The sequence below is a fragment of the Tachyglossus aculeatus genome, chromosome 3 (genome assembly GCF_015852505.1).
Source record: "Tachyglossus aculeatus isolate mTacAcu1 chromosome 3, mTacAcu1.pri, whole genome shotgun sequence".
In the NCBI taxonomy this organism is placed as follows: Eukaryota; Metazoa; Chordata; class Mammalia; order Monotremata; family Tachyglossidae; genus Tachyglossus; species Tachyglossus aculeatus.
Genome location: NC_052068.1, coordinates 83,603,832 through 83,624,598, shown reverse-complemented (window position 1 = coordinate 83,624,598; position 20,767 = coordinate 83,603,832). Strand labels below are relative to the sequence as shown.

Sequence of the window (20,767 nt, the reverse complement as noted above, 5' to 3'; positions counted from 1 at the left end):
GGAAATCTTTGCAAGAGCATGTATTAGAACTTATAGCAGTGGCCACAAAATGTGGAAGCACAGAAAGAAAATAGAACTTTTTAATTACAGCTCCCAAGGGGGCCAGGAAATATTGAAACAAATCAAAGTTGTGTACCTAAGGTTGAATTTTCCCAAAGGTATAGTATATAGTGCTACACATCATGAATATAATGGATATATTCAATATAATGAATATAATGGTCTTCATCATGAATTCATTCACATCATGAATTTGGTCTTCCCCAAATGATTTATATTATGAACAGTTTCATAGAAAGAATGTACATAGAAATAATTATTTTAAAATACATTGATATCTTTTTATTTGTTTGTTATTAAGTACTTATTATGTCCCAGGCACTATAAGCGCTTAATACATACTAATCAGGTTGGACACAGTTCATGTGCCACATGGGTCTCACCCAATCCTTATTTTACAGATGAGTCTCAGAGAAGTTAAGTAACTTACTCAAGGTCAAACAGAAACATTTTCCAATACTTTAAAGATTTTGAAAACATGAAAGGGCAGTAGATGATGAAATTGGTAGTTGTAGTGGGTGGGAATCTTGCTTTTTTTGCATGTCATTGAGTCTTTTTTTTTAAAGTTTCTTAGGGTAGATGAAGTTGAATAAATTTGAACTCCTAGAATAAAATTATAGTCAATAATTAGTAATTTTTTCTACTTTACCAGCCTTTTTTCTTTGTCTTCATCAATACCACAAAAATAGAGAATAGCTGTTTTAAGTGAAAAAAACAATTTCAAACACAAAAATAACATTTAACTAGCAATAGGAAACTTGTTTATCAATGTCAAGAATCTGTGGCTCAGTGGAAAGAGCCCGGACTTGGGAGTCAGAGGTCATGGGTTCAAATTCCGGATCTGCCGCTTGTCAGCTTTGTGGCTTTGGGCAAGTCACTTAATTTCTCTTTGCCTCAGCTACCTCATCTGTAAAATGGGGATTAAGACTGTGAGTCCCACGTGGGACAACCTGATCACCTTGTATCCTTCCCAGTGCTTAGAACAGTGCTTTGCACATAGTAAGTGCTTAACAAATGCCATCATTATTAGTATCCCAACCCAACGAGGTCTATACTTTAAAAAAGCCTAGAGATCTTATTTTATACTTTAGATGCCATAAGACCTCAAAGGGACTAAGCTAATGACTGAAATTTAATGTTGGCAAAACTTCGTTTTTATTTAAATGTTAATTTTCAGCTCTTCTTTAATCCAAATGAAAAGATTCACAGTGCTTAGGAAAAAAAACAGTTTGTATTAATAAGCTTCCACTGTAATTATTGACTACTACAAAATGTGGAAAAAACAAAGACATTTTAAAATATATTTTATATATATAATATATTTTATACAAAGTTAAAAAGTTTCTTAAAGTGATTAGAATAAATTGGAATTTGAATCCTCTGGAGGGCTATTCAGGATGACTGAATCTTTACTAATTCAAATAGATTTGTGAGGAGATGGGCTAGTTTCTACCATTCTTCCCTTATGTGATGGTGCTACTGTGGAGGATCTCAGTCCAAAGGGACAGAGACGCTCTTTTAAGTTGGAAAAATAGAGATTATCTGGCCAAATATATAGGCTGTGTTCATATACCTGGTATTAGATTTGGGCCCAGGAGATCTGGGTTGAGAATTGTAGTTAGCCTCTCAATGTATTCTGGCCATAGGAAGGCAAATGATGAGGGAATGGCTGTGTGCTTGGGAGAACCTAGAGAAGAAAGTTGATTATTTTTCCTTGCTTTGGGAAGGGGTAAGCATGGGAAAGAGATAACTTGTAGCCATGTCGAAATATCCATTTGCAAAAATATCATAAAAGGAAAATGAGTTGTGCCTTTTAAGAGTCAGTAAGAAGCCAATAAATCACAGAAGGTGATTTATAGACTATGGGAATGAAAGGAAATGTGGTAATGAGAATGGTGTCTGCCATTTAGGACAGGACTTAAAAAACTAGTCAGAAATGAACCTTTATACTTCTTCCTGTTCATCGTTGCCATCGCTGGAAGAATGTACTAGACTATTAGAAATGAAATTTACTACCCTACCTTTTTCAGCTGGCTGCAGAATTCCCAAAGAACTAACTTCCAATTGGATAAATAAATCCTACATTATTTAGAAATCAATTAATGATGGAGCAGCAAGTAAAATGCAAAATAATTTGAAGTTTTTTTTGCTGTCTTTTGACATTTTCTGGGTATCAATTAATTTACCATTTACAAGTCTCTTTTACTCCCTTTTATGTTCACTGGCTAGTACTATTTCAGTGAATGTAAGTTGGGTGCTAGAACAGATAGAAAAGTAGTGGGCTGAGCCAGTTAATAAAGATAATTAACATACTTCTCATTGGTAATATCAGACCCGTATTCTCTGCAGTTAACGTGATTTTTCCATATTCGTGGAGGACAGGGATAGTAGGGACAGTTTGTTTACAGAACTCAATTTTAATCAATGATTTCAGCCCTGTTTAGAGGTTTCTCCTGGACCAAATATTTCCTCAAGCTGCCAACACAAGTGAGTATCCTTTCCCACGCTACCAGTGGAGGGTAGAGAAGCAGTTTAGCTTAGTGAGAGCACAGGCTTGGGAGGCAGAGGTCATGGGTTCTAATCCCAGCCCTGCTAAGGTAGGCTCTGTGACTTTGGGCAAGTCTCACCTTCTCTGTGCCTGTTACCTTATCTGTAAAATGGGGATTAAGACTGTGAGCCCCATGTGGGACAAACCTGAATACCTTGTATCTAACACAGAGCTCAGATCAATCAATCAATTGTATTTATTGAGCACTTACTGTGTGCAGAGCACTGTACTAAGCGCTTGGGAAGTACAAGCTGGCAACATATAGAGATGGTCCCTACCCAACAGTGGGCTCACAGTCTAGAAGGGGGATACTTGCTTAGCATATAATGAATGCATAACAAATGCCATTATTATTAGTAGTAGTAATAATAATAATGATGGCATTTGTTAAGTGCTTACTATGTGCAAAGCATTGTTCTAAGCGCTCGGGAGGGGAAACAAGGTAATGAGGTTGTCCCATGTGGGGCTCACAGTCTTAATCCCCATTTTACAGATGAGGGAACTGAGGCTCAGAGAAGTTAAGTGACTTACCCAAGGTCACACAGCAGACATGTGGCGGAGCCGGGATTTGAACCTATGCTCTCTGTCTCCAAAGCCCGTGCTCTTTCCCCTGAGCCACGCTGCTTCTCCTAGTAGTAGTAGAATTACCCATAAAAAGGCCAAGCAGCAAAATGAACAGCAGCATAGACTGCCACTGCCAAATACAGGAAGAACATCTACATAACCAGCTCCCCAGTAATCAAGAATTGCAAACCATTTTACCTCTCAAGCAACACTATTTCATTTATGTGCAGCAAAAATATATGGTACAAATTTAAAGGTATTTCTGGTTTTGCCTCTTGAGAAGACAATTTATTTAAAAAGATTAAGCAACAAGGGTGACCATTCCAGTGACATATTCCATCATAAAGCACGCGAATCCTTAAACGCACAGCATTTGATACCGTAAAAGCCAAGTGAAGCAAATGATATCCCATGTGATCTCATTTGTTTCACTAGAAGGTTATTGCAGCAAAGCGGTAATTAAATGGAACTCTTTGGTATCACGGCAGGAGCTCTTCTGTCTGGCTGTTCTGGAGCCTCTCTGGGCAGATTACTGTCTGTCAGAAGTGAGAAGAAATGAACAGATGCAGTTACTTTTCATCTCTTCAGGGGCTCTTTGAAGTGCCACCTGGATTAACTACAGCACATCTGATTAGATTATGAACCAAGTGGAAAAGAAGCATTCATAGTTTTCACGGGAAAGATTGGATTTTGTGCTCCAAAACTCTGGCAGTAATCATTCCCAACTTTTGTTCTTTTTAGTGCCAAGTGCCATGCCACAGAATGTCTCCTTGGAAGTGGTAAATTCAAGGGTAAGTCCAGCATATGTTCCACTTCATTACCACTTCATGTCCATCTTCAGCATCATCCATGCCCTCTGATTGTGGGTGGCGGGGAGAGAATGGCTTTAATATGGAGAAATGATCTGAGATTGGCCTTATAATCTTTTAGAAATGGGTGAATTGCGCCATCCTTTACCTCCTAGGATTTTAATTTTGGTGATATTGTTTAAGGTGAACAAGCTCAACATGTTCCTTCTTAATGAATTCTGTCTTGAGAGAGCTTTTTTGTGTGTGGACTTTGTTATATTTATGTCTTTGAGCACTGCTTCTATTCTGCGCTGCTTTGCAAAGCAGCAAGGTGGTATGGCAGCTCAAATGAATTTAAAAGAAGACATGAGGAGAAGCAGCAATCTGAATCTCCAAAGTTAGCTTATTCAGGTGCAGGAATGATTCCTTGAGAAAGTCATTTTTGACAGGACTTTAATGGTCTTATCCAAAGAAGGGTGACTTCCTCCCTCTTGGTGTGAAATATCCAATTTACTCCCAGAATGGCATTTTCCTCTGAAAGAGGCTTTAGAAGGCAATGATAATAAAAAAAAAGTAAAAACGAATAAGAAGTAAAGGGGAAACCCAAGGTCATGAAATCAGGGATAATAGGGGTCATTTTGGAGTAAAGGCTATTGGAAGTTGTAGAATCACATTCTTCTCTGCTTTAGGTTCGGGTATTTTGAATATTTGTACCTCTAAAGTTATAAAAATTGCCTACCCATATCTCATTATATTTGGCTACTAATTAATGACATCTTCAATTTTTCAAATATTGCTCCTTTCAAGGTCTTTCAATAAGTTGGGTTATTGGTCAGCTTTGCCCCCTTTAGTTTATCCTGGTGTATTTTATTCATAGTGTAGCAAATCTACTGGTAATAAAGTAATGAAGGGATTTCCTCCAACAGTGCATGAATACTTCTTTAAAAAAATCTGTAGTAAAAAAAAAATGAATTCTGTGGGGTATTCATTTTACTAGACTAGCAAGTGTGAATGATACTCCTATATAACAAAATCTTTCAAAGGCTACATGAAAGTTAAACTGCATCTAAAATAATGATTTTCTTGCTAGGCTTTTGGTAATAAGCCAGAGGATAAGTTTTCCTGGGGCTATTATTTCAAAATTCATTTCTGTCTCAAATCTATATGGGGAAATAGCCAACATCAGCTAAGTCTAAACCATGCAGATAAAAGGAACATTTAGTCTCATCTCCAAGTCTGCCCTAGGATTCCTGCTATTGCAGTAGTCACCTCATCAATGGTATTTATTGAGCACTTATTGAGCACTGTAGTAAGCTCTTGGGAGACTCCAGTACAATAGAGTTGGTAGGGGCATTCCCTGTGCACAAGAAGCTTAAAGTCTACAGCCTAGTGGATAGAGCACATGCTTGGGAGTCTGAAGGACCTGGGTTCTAATCCTGGTTCCTCCACATGTCTGCTACGTGACCTTGAGCAATTCACTTAACTTCTCTAGGTCTTAGATACCGCATCTGTAAAATGGGGACATAAGAGTGTGAGCCCCATGTGGGACAGGAACTTTGTCCAACCTGATTAACTTGCAGTGCTTAAACAAGTGCTTTGCACATAGTAAGCACTTAACAAGTACCATTATTACTATATTATCTGGAGGTAGAACCTGTCTCAGGCTTTTATATTTATCCTTGTCCAGAGTCTATACAGGCTTATAGAGAGGTGAGGTGAAGGTCAGTGGTCCGCCAACATTCAATCAGTGTAATATTTATTGAGCACCTACTGAGATAGGCACAGTACTGAGCACTTGGGGGTATATTAAAGAAGCAAGATAAATGGTTTCTGCTGTGAAGGAGCTTGCAATGTCTTGGGAACGTGCTTGGACAGCTGCTGATGAAAAGGAGGAATCCTGGACTAATCAGGAAGTAATATTTAAGAAATGTTTTAGCTCCACCGATTCTCTCCAACCAACCCGGCATTTTCCAGCCCTACCATTCTAACTTATCGCAAGCCACATTTTGTTGAACTGAAAGCAAGGCTTAGAGTGATGATACCTTAGGGAAACAGGCAGGATACATTCGGTTCCTTTTTATTTTCTTCAGCTTTCCATGAGAACTACCTCACGCAGTCATGAAGAGAAACACCTACATGTCTATTCTTCTCATCCATCTACTCATTGTTCTTGAAGCAGGGAATTTATATTGGGATATAGCTAGTCTACTTGTATTCCAAATTCCAATTTGACTCAAATCCACTATCCTTGCATTGTTCCTTCAAGATCACAAGCCAATTCCCTAGCTAATTTTCATAGCAGGAATGGCATCAATTCTGATGTTTTGTTTTCTGTATCTACTGAAACCAGGAAATAGTCAACAGGTACTCATGCATTTTTTTCACCACAAGTGACATGATACAGGATTTGAGGGGATAAAAACAAATAAAAGGACCACTTTTTTGAGTCTTGTGCCTTTTGCTGGAATAGTCAGGAAAGATTCTAAGTGCAATTTAACATACTGTTAACTTGAAGATTAAAATTTCATTCACTGAAATGTAATTCTAAAGCAATATCGTATGTATGGCCAAAATAAGATGGGTAATCTATGAATCACATCATAACAGTTATTTCACTTTATCCTTATAGTATTCCTATAATTAAGGCAATGCAGGTATTACTTTCTCCATTTACCAGATGAAGAGAAACTTTAAAGCCCAGAGAGGTTAATTTACCTACGCACAGTCAATCTAACGATGGTAGTTACTAAGCACTTACTGTGGACAGAGAACTATACTAAGCGCTTGGGAGACTCTGTACTGCAAACCTATGTGCAGACAATGTCTGCTAATTCTGTTATATTGTACTCTTCCAAGCACAGTACAGTGCTCTGCACATATTAAGTGCTCAAAAAATGCCATTGATTGATTCATTACATTACAGTAGACGTGATAGAGAGGCACTTACAGCCACACAGCAGACTAATAATAATTGTGGTACTTGTTAGGTGCTTACTGTGTCCCAAGCACAGTTCTAAGCACTAGGATTTGAGGGTTAATAAGGTTGTACACAGTCCCTGTCCCACATGGGTCTCACACTCTCCCCATTCATATAGATGAGATAACTGAGGCCCAGATAAGTTAAGTGACTTGCCCAAGGTCACACAGCAGACATGTGGTGGAGCTGGGATTAAAACCCATGTCCTTCTGACTTCCAAATCTATGCTCTATCCACTGTGCCACACAGCTTCTCAAGTAGTAACTAGTTGAGACTAGCGAGAGAGCTGGGACTAGGGCCCCACTAAACAGTGATACTCTATCCTTCAGTACAATATAGTATAATAAGAAATACTTAGGATCTCTTTTGAATATTATGATTCACCAATTTATTCAAGAAAGAAAGACTACAAATGGAATATATGTTTAATATTGTACATATGAAGTTAATGATATTTAGAAGTTACATGTAGGAGAAGCAACAATCTGCCTTCCCTAACTGGACTGTAAACTTCTGAAGTGCAAGGATCATGTCTACTGACTCTATCTACACACAATAAGTGCTCAATAAATACCATTGATGATGATGATAATGAGGTGACTATTGCAATAGCAGGAATCCTAGGTCAGACTTGGAGATGAGACTAAATGTTCTTTTTATCTGCATGGTTTAGACTTGGCTGATGTTGGCTATTTCCCCATACAGATTTGAGACGGAAATGAATTTCTAAATAACAGCCCTAGGAAAACTTATCCTCTGGCTTATTACCGAAAGCCTAGCAAGAAAATCATTATTTTAGATGCAATTTAACTTTCATGTAGCCTTTGGAAGATTTTGTTATATAGGAGTATCATTCCCACTTGCTAGTCTAGTAAAATGAATCTCCAAGCACTTGTACAGGCAGTGTGACCTAGTGGCTACAGCTTGGGTATGGGAGTCAGAAGGACCTGGGTTCTAATCCTGATCCTGCCATTTGTCTGCTGTGTGATGTTGGGTGAGTCACTTAAGTTCTCTGTGCCTCTGTTACCTTATCTGTAATATATGGATTAAGACTGTGAGTTCCATGTGGGACAGGGACTATGTCCTTAGAGAAGCAGCATGGCTCAGTGGAAAGAGCACAGGCTGGGGAGCCAGATGTCGTGGGTTCTAATCCTGGCCTCGCTACTCGTGAGCTGTGTGACCTTGGGCAAGTCACTTAACTTCTCTGAGCCTCGGTTCCCTCATCTGTAAAATGGGGGTGAAGACTGTGAGCCCCGTGTGGGATAACCTAATTGCCTTGTATCTACCCCAGTGCTTAGAACAGTGCTTGGCACATGGTAAGGGCTTAACAAATACCAACATTATTATTATTATTATTATTATGTCCAACCTGATTAGCTTGTATCTACCCTAGCACTTAGAACAGTGCTTGACACATAGCACTTAACAAATACCATACCAAACAAATATCATCAGTTGATAAATTGTGTGTGGAAGAGGAAAGAAAAGTATTACCAGAGGGATCTCCATTTCCCTTGGGAAATGGCTGGATAAACCCCAGTGGAAAGGAGAAACTTCCACAGACTCCATATCTCTGTGGTCTCCAGAACTAACCTGGAAAATACAAATCCAAATATGAGCCACATTGGGCCATAATAATGCATAGCACTGCTTAGCCAGCTCTGAGCCAAATTGTTCTCAAAATCCGGTATCGCTTCTGGTTAGTATAAGCAACATAATTTTGCAAATCCTACCTCTCCACCTTTCACTCTTGTAGACTCCTTTTGAGCAAGAATTGCATCTACCAGCTCTGCTGAGTTGTACTTTCCTGAGTACTTAGTACAATGTTCTGTGTAAAGTAAGTTTTAAGTAAATTTGAATTGATTACTGGGACTCGCGTGACCTGCTCTGTGGAATTCTCCAGAAATATGCAGTCCTGGTCCCCAGCAGTTCTAATCTGGCACCAGGGATGTATCGAGAGGGCCTGTGATATCTGAAAGCTCTTGTAGGGGAATTGAAACAAGGAATATTTTCCACAGACAGGTAGGCCAAGAGACTAACGTGGCCCTTTCTTTCATATACTTAATTGTTCTGAAAGGAAAACGTTTGCTTTAGATGCAAAATTATGGCAAAGCCTAAATTTTAAATTATTTTGTAGCTAATCTTGCAAAAATATTTTTGTGATAAAAATGGGGGTTTTTTTTGTTCTTGTGTGTGTTTTTTTCTTTGTTTTAATTTGTAGGGTGCTATAAATGTGGTCGGATGGGTGGACAAGCTGTTACCATTTTTTGTCTAGAGGGACAGGAAACATTTTGAAATTTTACAGCAGATTTGAAGCTATGTTTGGACTTTTACGTTTATTTGTTGACAACCACCCATCTCCATAATTATGCAATTAGCAGAATCCGTGAACCATCTCACTCTCCACTTTCTCTCTCTCCAAGTGCTGCGTGGTCAAAAGTAGTTGCTCTGTTTAGTTTTATACATCAGTGAAGCAATGAGCATAAAACTAAACTACTGTAAACTGATTTATAAAAATTTTAGGCAATTTAATGTTCTTATTAAACAAATGGATTTTAGAGGAAATTAAACCCAAGTGGTCTTTGGAAGGCCAAATAACTCTACTTAGATTAGCATATTTTGGACACATAATCAGGAGGTCTCTGGAGAAGATGCAAATGCTAGGAAAAGTCCAGGGAAAACAAGAGAGACAGACCAGCAGGTAGATGGATAGAGACCATAACAATGAAAATGGAAGAATCATTGGGTTGCAAATTATGACAGAGGACAGGACATTCTGGAGAAAGTATATCCATGGAGTCACTATGAGTCCTAAATGACTTGATGGCATTTAATAATAGTAATGTTCTTATTAAAAGCAAGCATTTGTGTTGTGAAAATTGATCAATAAGGGCTAGCAAATGAAAACTTGACTGGGATCTTTTTATCTTGGGCCATCTCTAAGAGGGAACTTAAGTGTTTGCATTTGAAGTTGCCAGTTCAGCTCATATATGTACAAAAATCTGTGTGAATCTAGATAATCATTTTCAAACTATTTACTGCTTTCTAAGCTTTCTAAGCTCTGAGCCTGCTGTTGGGTAGGGACCGTCTCTATATGTTGCCAACTTTTACTTCCCAAGCGCTTAGCACAGTGCTCTGCACACAGTAAGCGCTCAATATGATTGAATGAATGCAAGAACAGTCTATTCAGAGCTCACAGACTGAGTGTAGTTCATTGGTATTTAATATTTTTCCTGTATTTAACTTTTTCTATCATCTAGCAAGAATTCAACACATTTTTTTGCTCATTAAAAACATCTGCTTCCAGAACCAAAGAAAATGGAATAAGTGGGTTCATAAAGCACTTCAGATAAAGGATTATATTACTACTGAGAACTATAGTGGTGCTTTCATATGAAATATTGATAAAAATATCATTTTTTATTTCTAAATAACTGAAATAGTCTGACGTGTTTCATAATATCTGCACCTACAAAGCAAGTATACATATTGTGATTGGGATGTTTAGATGAGCCCAATGTAGGACAGGGACTATGTCCAACCCAATTTTCTTTGAATTCCCCACAAACGCTCAGTACAGTGCCTGGCACATAGCAAGCACTTAACAAATACCACAATCATTGTTGCTTTTAACTAATCAACAACCAAACCGTAATTTTGGAACTGTAAAGTTTCTCTTTGTCTAGAGCCCCTTCAACGTTGGCATGAATAACTATCCAACCAAGGTTTCAGAGACTATTCTCCAGAAGGAAAATGAAAACTGCAGTTTCTAATGAATAGAAAGAAGGAACCAGTCAAATATCTCTTCCTTAGATTTAAAGTTAACTGTTTTGCATAAGTATGAAGAAATGTGCTGGAAAATATTTTGCTCATGTGTGGGCTGTCGTGCCTGGTTCAAACCAGGTTTCCGAGGGTGTCAGATTCAGAGACATTGGTCAGATTTATGTCACAAGGGTGCAATTGCTGGGTAATTGAGAATGAGCCGTGGCTGCTAATGGTCCTCCTAACTGAGCAATTTAAAAAGCATTTTCCGCCTCCTACACTTAAGGCTGTAACCTGGGAAATACACTTAGGTTACTGTGGCGATCAGTGTGAGAGGAGTTGGAAAAGACAGAGGTCTGGAGATTAATTTTCAACCCTGTGAGTGCTACAAAAGTTGAGATTACCTCTGCCCTGATCTCATAAAACAGAAAAGACTGATTAAAGAGGGATATTTTCTAACGTCTTTTGATAGTCTTCTATCTCTTGAAATAGTTATGTTGCTGGTAATCAAGTTCTGCCATGTGTTTTTTGAACAGGTAAGCATACGGAGTAGCATAGAAGCACAAACCCTTCCTTTCTTGAATGAATGCTTGTTAATCTCTGTGGCAAGAAGTAAAGCACTGTACCATTATTGCTACTGTTACCTTCATCTGTATGTTCTCATCTACACTGTGCTCACCATGTGGGACAGAGACTGTGTCTGATAGCTTTTATTTATATCTCTTCCAGAATTTAGTTTAGCCCCTGGCAAGAAGTAAGACTTAATACTGTAATTAATCTCAATTTAGACTTCAAGGCCTTACAAACATTGATTGGCTATGTCATTTGGTAGATTTCAAATTACTGATTCTAAGACAATATATTTCAGAAAATTTTGAAGATATCCTATCTGTAATGGGTATTATTTCAAGGGCCTAAATCCTTCCCCAAATGGAAAAATTCAAGTACTTATTTGAAGTTCATAACTATCCACCAAAATCATTCATAAAACTCTTCAGCTATAGAGGACAAATTCTGACAGGGTTGTGTATACTTTTTTTAATCAATCTCCAGTAGTTTAGTTTCAGTCTTTGATTTGACACATTTCAATTGGTGTAAAGATGTGTTTAACGTTTGATAAGGGTAAAGTTGCCCATAGTGAAATGAGTGCCGAGTTATTTTCATGAATGAATGACTGAACGAACCTATATAACTTAAGATAACATTGCATCCTCAGATTTTCAATGGGCCAAATTACGATTTAGACAAAATAAAATAGTCATGCTTTATGACTGGCACAGAAGTGCAGTAATGGGTCAGTTCAGTTTCCATTACTCTGAAATGAGAAAAATAACCTCAGTGCTCCACTGATAGCCTTAACTTTTACAGAGAAATTACAGATTTACTGAATCACAAAGACATTCCTCAAATAAGTAAATGATCAATAGATGAGGGAGACGGAAATGGTACTGATAAATAATTTCTTTTTTCAGAATTCCTACTCCAGTGTAATTAACTAAGCCCAAATTGGCAGAGAGGAATAATGTTCTTACATTTTGGGGTTCAGAGACTACACTGATCTGTTGGGATAATAAAGAGATCCCCAGTAAAATGCTACCCAAACCCCATTGTGCTACAGAAAGCAAGCTTTTAGAAACAGGAGAGTGTGTAGTGGGGAGCATTGCTTCCCAGGATTTATAGAGGTAGACCAGGGATGGAGATGGACAAGGTGATGGAGGGGAGGCGGGGAGGAGGGGAATGCAGTGGAGTGTCAGAACCCCAGGGAAAAGCTCCCATTTTATCTTCCCCGTTTCATACAAATACAAATATCAGGAAGTTGTGGTATTCCTACTGCCTCCATCATCATCAATCGTATTTATTGAGCGCTTAATCTGGTGTTTACTATGTGCCAAATGCTGTATTAAGTGCCGGGGCTTAGACTGTGAGCCCACTGTTGGGTAGGGACCGTCTCTATATGTTGACAACTTGTACTTCCCAAGCGCTTAGTACAGTGCTCTGCACACAGTAAGCGCTCAATAAATACAATTGATTGATATGCAAGACAGATCAGTCACAGTCCCTGCCCTACATGGGGGTCTCAGTTTAAAGGGAAGGGAGAATGGGTACTTTATCCCCATTTTACAGATGAGGAATTTGAGGTGCAGAGAAATTAAGTAACTTGCCCAAGGCCACATAGGGACAAGTGGCTGGATGAGCTGAGACCGGGCTTCCTGACTGCAGTACCATGGCTTAGTGGAGAGAGCACGGGCTTAGGAGTCAGAGGATCTGAGTTCTAATCCTGCCTCAGCCACTTGTCTGCTGTGTGGCCTTGAGCAAGTCACTTCACCTCTCTGAGCCTCAGTTGCCTCATCTGTAAAATGGGACTTTAAAGTGTGAGCCCCACATGGGATAACCTGATTACTCTGCATCTACCCTAGTGCTTAGAACAGTGCTTGGCACATAGTAAGCACTTAACAAATACCATAATTATTATTATTGCTATTAGTCCTGTGCTCTTTCCACAAGGTCACACAGCTTGGTGGTGTAGAGCTAGGAAGGAGAGGGGAAGGAGAGGTGAATTTGTTCCAGTGTTTTATTTTTATTTTTCAAAGATCAGATAGTCTATCCCTTTTGCTGAGTGGGGATTTTTCATTGTGAATTTCCAAAGTATGCTCTTCCCAGTCTTGCTGTAGCCACTATCAATTAGTTTGCACAAACATTGACATTTGACAAGAAGATGAGATTAAACATCTGACTAAATTTAAGCCTGCTGAGGCTTCCAGACACTATTTTAATATTTCACGGCTATTTATACTTCATTACATAGACGTAGTCTTTTTCATGGGGTTTAATAAGATTTTCCTCTTCACATCACATTTTTCTGTGGTGGAAGATTTAATTTTGAGGCTAAATTGAATTAAATTTAGGCCTGGCGAGATAGCAGCTTGTGAATTTACTATGCAGACTGACAGATGACTCAAACAACTGATGCTTCCTGTATACTAGAGGATTTCCATCCAGTTTTACGCCGGACAGTCCAATTTTCGACCACCCTATACCCAGTCTGATACTGATGTGACTCTGGATGCCTTTCACTGATATTTTTATTTTAAGTGTCCTGTCACCATCTGTGTCTTGATCCCTACCACATTTCCCCATGGTTTGGAGGCAACTCCTGTGCTTTCAGGGACTGGAAGGGGAACACAATAATAATGATAATAATATTAAATTCTGGTACTTGTTAAGTGCTTACTATATGCCAAGCACTGTTCTAAGTGCTGGGGTAGGTACCTATGAGGCAAGGGGTAATATGTTCAAAAATCTTCAGCTATCTGCCAAGAACCTTCTAGTGAGTTCTTATGATGATTACTCCTTGCTGACCTCCCTGCCTATGGTCTGTACCTTTGCAGAACATACTTTACTCTGATGTGTAGATTGTTTGTTAAAATAATGTTCTGCACACCATACCTCAGAAACTTTCAATAGCTTCCCATTCCTCTCTGCATCAAAAAAAAAACATGACCAATGACATTGTCACTCATTCAGCTCTCTCCTCATTACTTATTCACTCTCTGATCCCACTGCACCCCAGCACGCTCTCTTCATTCCTCTTAAGCCAAACCACTCACTAGACCTCATTTTCATTTCTCCCATTACCAACTTCTTGCTAATGTCCTCTTTCCTGCCTGGAGCTTCCTCCTCTCTCACACCTGGCAGACCATCATTCTCCCGATTTCACAGCCCTTCTAGAAGAATATCTCGGAGAGACTTTCCCTAGTTAATTTTTCATGTCTCCAACTTTAGCATATCCTGGTGCTTAAGCATTTCTGGGTGTCTTCATTACTCACTTTCTGTGTAGTAGTTAGGTACATAATAATAATAATAATAGGTACATATAATAATAATAGCATTTATTAAATGTTTACTATGTGCAAAGCACTGTTCTAAGTGCTGGGGGAGGTTACAAGGTGATCAGGTTGTCCCACGGGGGGGCTCATAGTCTTAATCCCCATTTTACAGATGAGGGAACTGAGGCACAGAGAAGTGAAATAACTTGCCCAAAGTCACACAGCTGACAATTGGAGGAGCTGGGATTCGAACCCATGACCTCTGACTCCAAAGCCCATGCTCTTTCCACTGAGTCACACTGCTTCTCTTTCTATACATATAGAGACAGTCCCTACCCACCAGTGGGCTCACAGTCTAGAAGGGGGAGACAGAGAACAAAACCAAACATATTAACAAAATAAAATAATTAGAATAGATATGTACAGGTAAAATAGAGTAATAAATATATACAAACATATAGAACATATAGAAACATATACAAACATATAGAAGAATATCTCGGAGAGACTTTCCCTAGTTAATTTTTCATGTCTCCAACTTTAGCATATCCTGGTGCTTAAGCATTTCTGGGTGTCTTCATTACTCACTTTCTGTGTAGTAGTTAGGTACATAATAATAATAATAATAGGTACATATAATAATAATAGCATTTATTAAATGTTTACTATGTGCAAAGCACTGTTCTAAGTGCTGGGGGAGGTTACAAGGTGATCAGGTTGTCCCACGGGGGGGCTCATAGTCTTAATCCCCATTTTACAGATGAGGGAACTGAGGCACAGAGAAGTGAAATAACTTGCCCAAAGTCACACAGCTGACAATTGGAGGAGCTGGGATTCGAACCCATGACCTCTGACTCCAAAGCCCATGCTCTTTCCACTGAGTCACACTGCTTCTCTTTCTATACATATAGAGACAGTCCCTACCCACCAGTGGGCTCACAGTCTAGAAGGGGGAGACAGAGAACAAAACCAAACATATTAACAAAATAAAATAATTAGAATAGATATGTACAGGTAAAATAGAGTAATAAATATATACAAACATATACATATATACAGGTGCTGTGGGGAAGGGAAGGAGGTAAGATGGGGATGGGGGGGCAAGGGGGAGAGGAAGGAGGGGGTTCAGTCTGGGAAGGCCTCCTGGAGTAGGTGAACTCTCAGTAGGGCCTTGAAGGGAGGAAGAGAGCTAGCTTGGCGGATGGGCAGAGGGAGGGCATTCCAGGCCCGGGGGATGATGTGGGCCAGGGGTCGACGGTGGGACAGGCGAGAACGAGGCATGATGAGGAGTTTAGTGGCAGAGGAGCGGAGGGTGCAGGCTGGGCCGTAGAAGGAGAGAAGGGAGGTGAGGAGAGGGCGAGGTGATGGACAGCCTTGAAGCCGAGGGTGTTTCTGCCTGATGCGCAGATTGATTGGTAGCCATTGGAGATTTTTGAGGAGGGGAATAACATGCCCAGAGCGTTTCTGGACAAAGACAATCCGGGCAGCAGCATGAAGTATGGATTGAAGTGGGGAAGAGACACGAGGATGGGAGATCAGAGAGAAAGCCAACTTGTACTTCCCAAGCGCTTAGTACAGTGCTCTGCACACAGCGCTCAATAAATATGATTGATTGATATACATATCTTTATACTCTATTGCTTCTCCCACACTTTTCCCCACTACTAAATTGTAGTATTCTTGTAGGCAAGAGCTGTCTACTTTTGTGTACTCTTCCAAATGCTTAGTACAGTGCACAGAATAGGTGCTTAATAAATGCCATTGATTGATTTTTTTTTTTTGAAGCCTTCAATACATTTGTAATGAAATTTTGGTTTGTCAGAGGGGTGTCTGATATTTTTGAGTGCCATCAGCAGCCACCCTCAGTTCTTAAGTCTCTTGATAGGCCCCTGTTACACCATTTCTTTCAATAAGGGCTTCTTTCAGGTGTTAACTAGGGCAAATGTTCATTTAATCTACCCTTCTTTCAGGGCTGTAATCCAATTAGGCCAAGGTCTTTCCTCCTGAAAACCCAAAGCACCCAGGAGGACAGCATTCAGTGGAAATAATCATGTTAATATTTAGGAAACCCAAGATGCCCTTTGCTTCATGGAATCAGAACAATCTTTCTGATTCTAAGGTTTTTTTCCAGTCTGTAACATCAAGTGTTATGTTAAAATGGCCTGGTCCAGTTTCAGTGAACAGCAGTAAACCAGACCCGAGGTCATGGGCAATGGCTTAGTGAAATTCAGGGTTACTTTAGAGAAGCAGTCTTGAGAACACTATACAACTTTAGCTCAGGGTAAACAGTGAGACACCTTTTTTCACCAGATCTAAATTGTCTCAAACAAGCATTTTAGAATTTAAGGGAGATCTATTTGACAGACCAGCTTTGTCTTTTAGTTGCTTTGTCTGTTATGCACTAGTTTCTATTTTATTTTAAAGTGACATTAGTGAGGACAAAAAGGAAGAGTGGTTTTATGGGAACAAATGCCTGACAGATTTAAAATAAAACACTTCTTTTCAAAGTACGAGAATGCCTGAGGATCTTTATCTTCCGTACACACAGAAAACTGCAAGGAGAATGATAGAGTGAATACATGGCTTTAAGATCAGCATGAATTTTTTCAGAGGTGTATATTCTTCAATATTTCCAATTTCTGCTTTGTACTCTAAACAGCACAACTGAAGTCCAAATGAAAGATGTGTACATCATGTGGATACAAATATAAAGATTCTTAGGATCAAAGATGATATCAAATGAAATAACCTTAGTGGGAACACAATCACTGAAGAAAACTCAAAATAGCTTGTAGGAAAGACAAGGCAAGGTTCCTTCAAGAATTCTAATAAAGGGCTTAAAGATTTATTCTTTTGTCATCACTGGCTTAACTAGGACAATGGTAGCTTTTGTTCAACTAAAAGCCTCAGTGACTGGAACATTCCATGGATATTTACTTTGGCTAAATGAAGCAGTCTTGTTAACAAGACAACACTCCAAAAATACTGGGGAAGCAAAATAGAGTAAGGAATTGAAAGTCACAATGCGTGAGACAATCAATCAATTAATCAGTCGTATTTATTGAGTGCTTACTGTGTGCAGAGCACTGTACTAAGCGCTTGGGAAGTACAAGTTGGCAACATATAGAGACAGTCCCTACCCAACAGTGGGTTCACAGTCTAAAAGGGGGAGACAGAGAACAAAACCAAACATACCAACAAAATAAAATAAATAGAATAGATATTTACAAGTAAAATAAATAAATAGAGTAATAAATATGTACAAACATATATACATTTATACAGGTGCTGTGGGGAAGGGAAGGAGGTAAGATGGGGGGGACGGGGACGAGGGGGAGAGGAAGGAAGGCGCTCAGTCTGGGAAGGCCTCCTGGAGGAGGTGAGGACTTAACCCTAGCATTGATATTTGGTTCATTAGGGAAGTCACTAAACCACTCAGTTCTCAGTTTCTCAGTCTGTTGGAATGAATTAACAGTCCTTATGTCTTTCATTCAGAATATCAGACATTTATCGAGCATAAAATATAGTGTCCTAAGCACTTGGAAGTGTGTATCAGAAGCAAGATCTACAGGATAAACAATACTGCCTAATCTAAAAAGCACAGGCCAGGGAATCAGAAGGCCTGAATTCTAATTCTGGTATTGCCAGTTATCTGCTGTGTGCCCTTGGTCGAGGCACTTAATTTCTCTGTGTGTTAGCTCATCTGTAAAATGGGATTGAAAATGCTTTGTTGGGAAGGAAATTCATCCACTCTAGTCTATTTCACTGCCAGTGCTTAGTACAGTTCCTGGAACATAGTAAGTGCTTAAATACATACCATTAAGAATATATGTTCTCAATCAATCAATCAATCGTATTTATTGAGCGCTTACTGTGTGCAGAGCACTGTACTAAGCGCTTGGGAAGTACAAGTTGGCAACATATACAGTCCCTACCCAACAGTGGGCTCACAGTCTAAAAGGGGGAGACAGAGAACAAAACCAAACATACTAACAAAATAAAATAGAATAGATATGTACAAGTAAAATAAATAAATAAATAGAGTAATAAATATGTACAAACATATATCAATATATACAGGTGCTGTGGGGAAGGGAAGGAGGTAAGATGGGGGGGTTGGAGAGGGGGACGAGGGGGAGAGGAAGGAAGGGGTTCAATCTGGGAAGGCCTCCTGGAGGAGGTGAGCTCTCAGTAGGGCCTTGAGACAAGACTTAAGACAAGCCTTAGTGGTTTTGCTTGTAAGCACTCTAGAAGTTACAGAGAATTCCGAGAATAGGGTGGTGGGAGACTCCCACATCAATATAGAAACTATACTGCTTCTTTAGAACTTTTGAGGAGCAGCATGACCTATTGGAAGGATTATAGGCCTGGGAGTCCAATGACCTGAGTTCTAATCCTGACTCTGCCACTTGCCTACCATTTGACCTTGGGAAAGTCACAACTTCTCTGTGCCTCAGTTTCCTCATCTGTAAAATGGGGACTAAATCCTATTCCCTCCTACTTAAACTGTGGACCCCACATGGGACAGGGACTTTGTCCAAACTGATTATCTTTTATCTTCCCCAGTGCTTAGTACAGTGCTGGGGACATTGTACGCACTTAATAAGTCGATAAAGTGGCTAATGCAGACACTCTGTATAGGTATATTCATTCAATGGCATTTATTGAGTGCTTACTGTGTGCAGAGCACAATACTAAGCACTTGGGAAAGTACAATACAACAATGAACAATAATATTCCCTGCCTGCAACGATGATTATTATTACAATGGTACCTTGCAGTTCTATAGGAAGAAATTTCTTCCTTTGGAACCTCTTAATCTTTTTGTAACATCCTTATTAACATCTCAGGGAAGTAGGAGTAATATTATTGTTCCCTTTTTGCAGCTGAGGTACAGACTCTGCTATTTAACTAGGGTCCATCGGGCTTAGAACTCAAGTTCCCTGAATGCCGCTTTTTCCTGTCACGTGTATTCTTTCCTTTCCCTTGTACTCCTTCAGCGCTGGTTTATTCAGTTTTTCAGATGATTTTCTAAATGCACCAGATGCAGTGAAATCCCATTTGCCAAGACTTTTCCACCAACATTTAAGCACTGGTGAATAGTAAAGGAAAATGCATGTAAGCCTTTTATCATTTAAAATGAAACTATCGAAGATGTTTTATGTTTTATTCTCAAAATAAACAGGAAGTAATCATTTCCTGGGTGAATACAAGCTCATTCAACCCAAACTGGAAGTACAGTTTGAAATTCCAAGTACCCATTATAGGCCATTCTGCATAATGAGTAGTCCTCTAGAAGGCATTTCTTTCCCCAGTCTCTGTCCCCACTAGCAAAGAGAAGCGAAATGTTGAGGAAGATAGTTCATTCAGTGGGGGAAAAAAAGCAAAACCTTTGAAGAATTAGGAACTTTTTGGCTAATTGGCGGTAGCCATTAATCAGGTTTTCCTGATATTTGTTTAATTTCCCTTTTCCTATGGAGCCATCACCTTAAAGTCTTGAAATAAAAGGTATTTTTCACATGAAGGTGTTTTTTTGGATTGTTTTTGTTTCCTGGGTTGCCTACTACACAATTTTTATTGCTCAGTAGGGCACAGACAACCGGATCCTTGCTGTGGGGCACATCTTGTCAGGGTGAAGCAAACAGATGCCAGCTGTTCCCACTAAAAAAAACATATTTTATCATTATAAGGCACAGATGCAAGGCAGTCAGCTGGCACTGAAGTAAAGCATTATTCTTTAGCAGAGGGGGATGGATAAGATTTAGTTTTAAAAAATGCTGTCATTAGAACACCATGGTTTAGGGGTACATTACTCAAATGGCTATTTATTTTTATAAAAGAACAATGTTCTCAAGAAGAAAGTGGAATTTTCACCTTTCTTGGTAGAAGTAGGGTGTCTAGAAATGCGGTGTAAAGAAAGGAAATTTGTGGTGAATAGGAAACAGGCCAATTTGAGATTTAAGAAGAACCTCATGTCTTGAGGAATGGTAAGGAGAAAGATATATTAAAGTTAGGAAGCTGTGTGTCCTAGGGGAAAGCACACAGGACTGGAGTCAGGAGGTGAGAGTGCTAATCCTGGCTTTGTCACATGCCTGCTGTGTGACCTTGGGCAACTCACAACTTCTGTGTCTGTTTTCCTAATCTGTAAAATGATGATTAAATATCTGCTATTCCCCCCCACCCCCCTGCCCTTCAGCTGAGTTCTGTATGGGATAAAGTGTCTTGATCTGAATGCATTTTT

General features: G+C 39.3%; 1 protein-coding gene across 1 annotated transcript in view; it reads left to right on the top strand.

The window, feature by feature from the left end:
* The window catches only part of DCC (DCC netrin 1 receptor), a 1,045,544-nt gene that overhangs the window by 783,497 nt on the left and 241,280 nt on the right, over nt 1-20,767 (top strand). Inside the window, exon 12 of the mRNA XM_038743415.1 lies at nt 3,914-3,963. Coding sequence (XP_038599343.1) covers nt 3,914-3,963 — 50 coding nt within the window. The remainder of the gene's footprint in view (nt 1-3,913; nt 3,964-20,767) is intronic.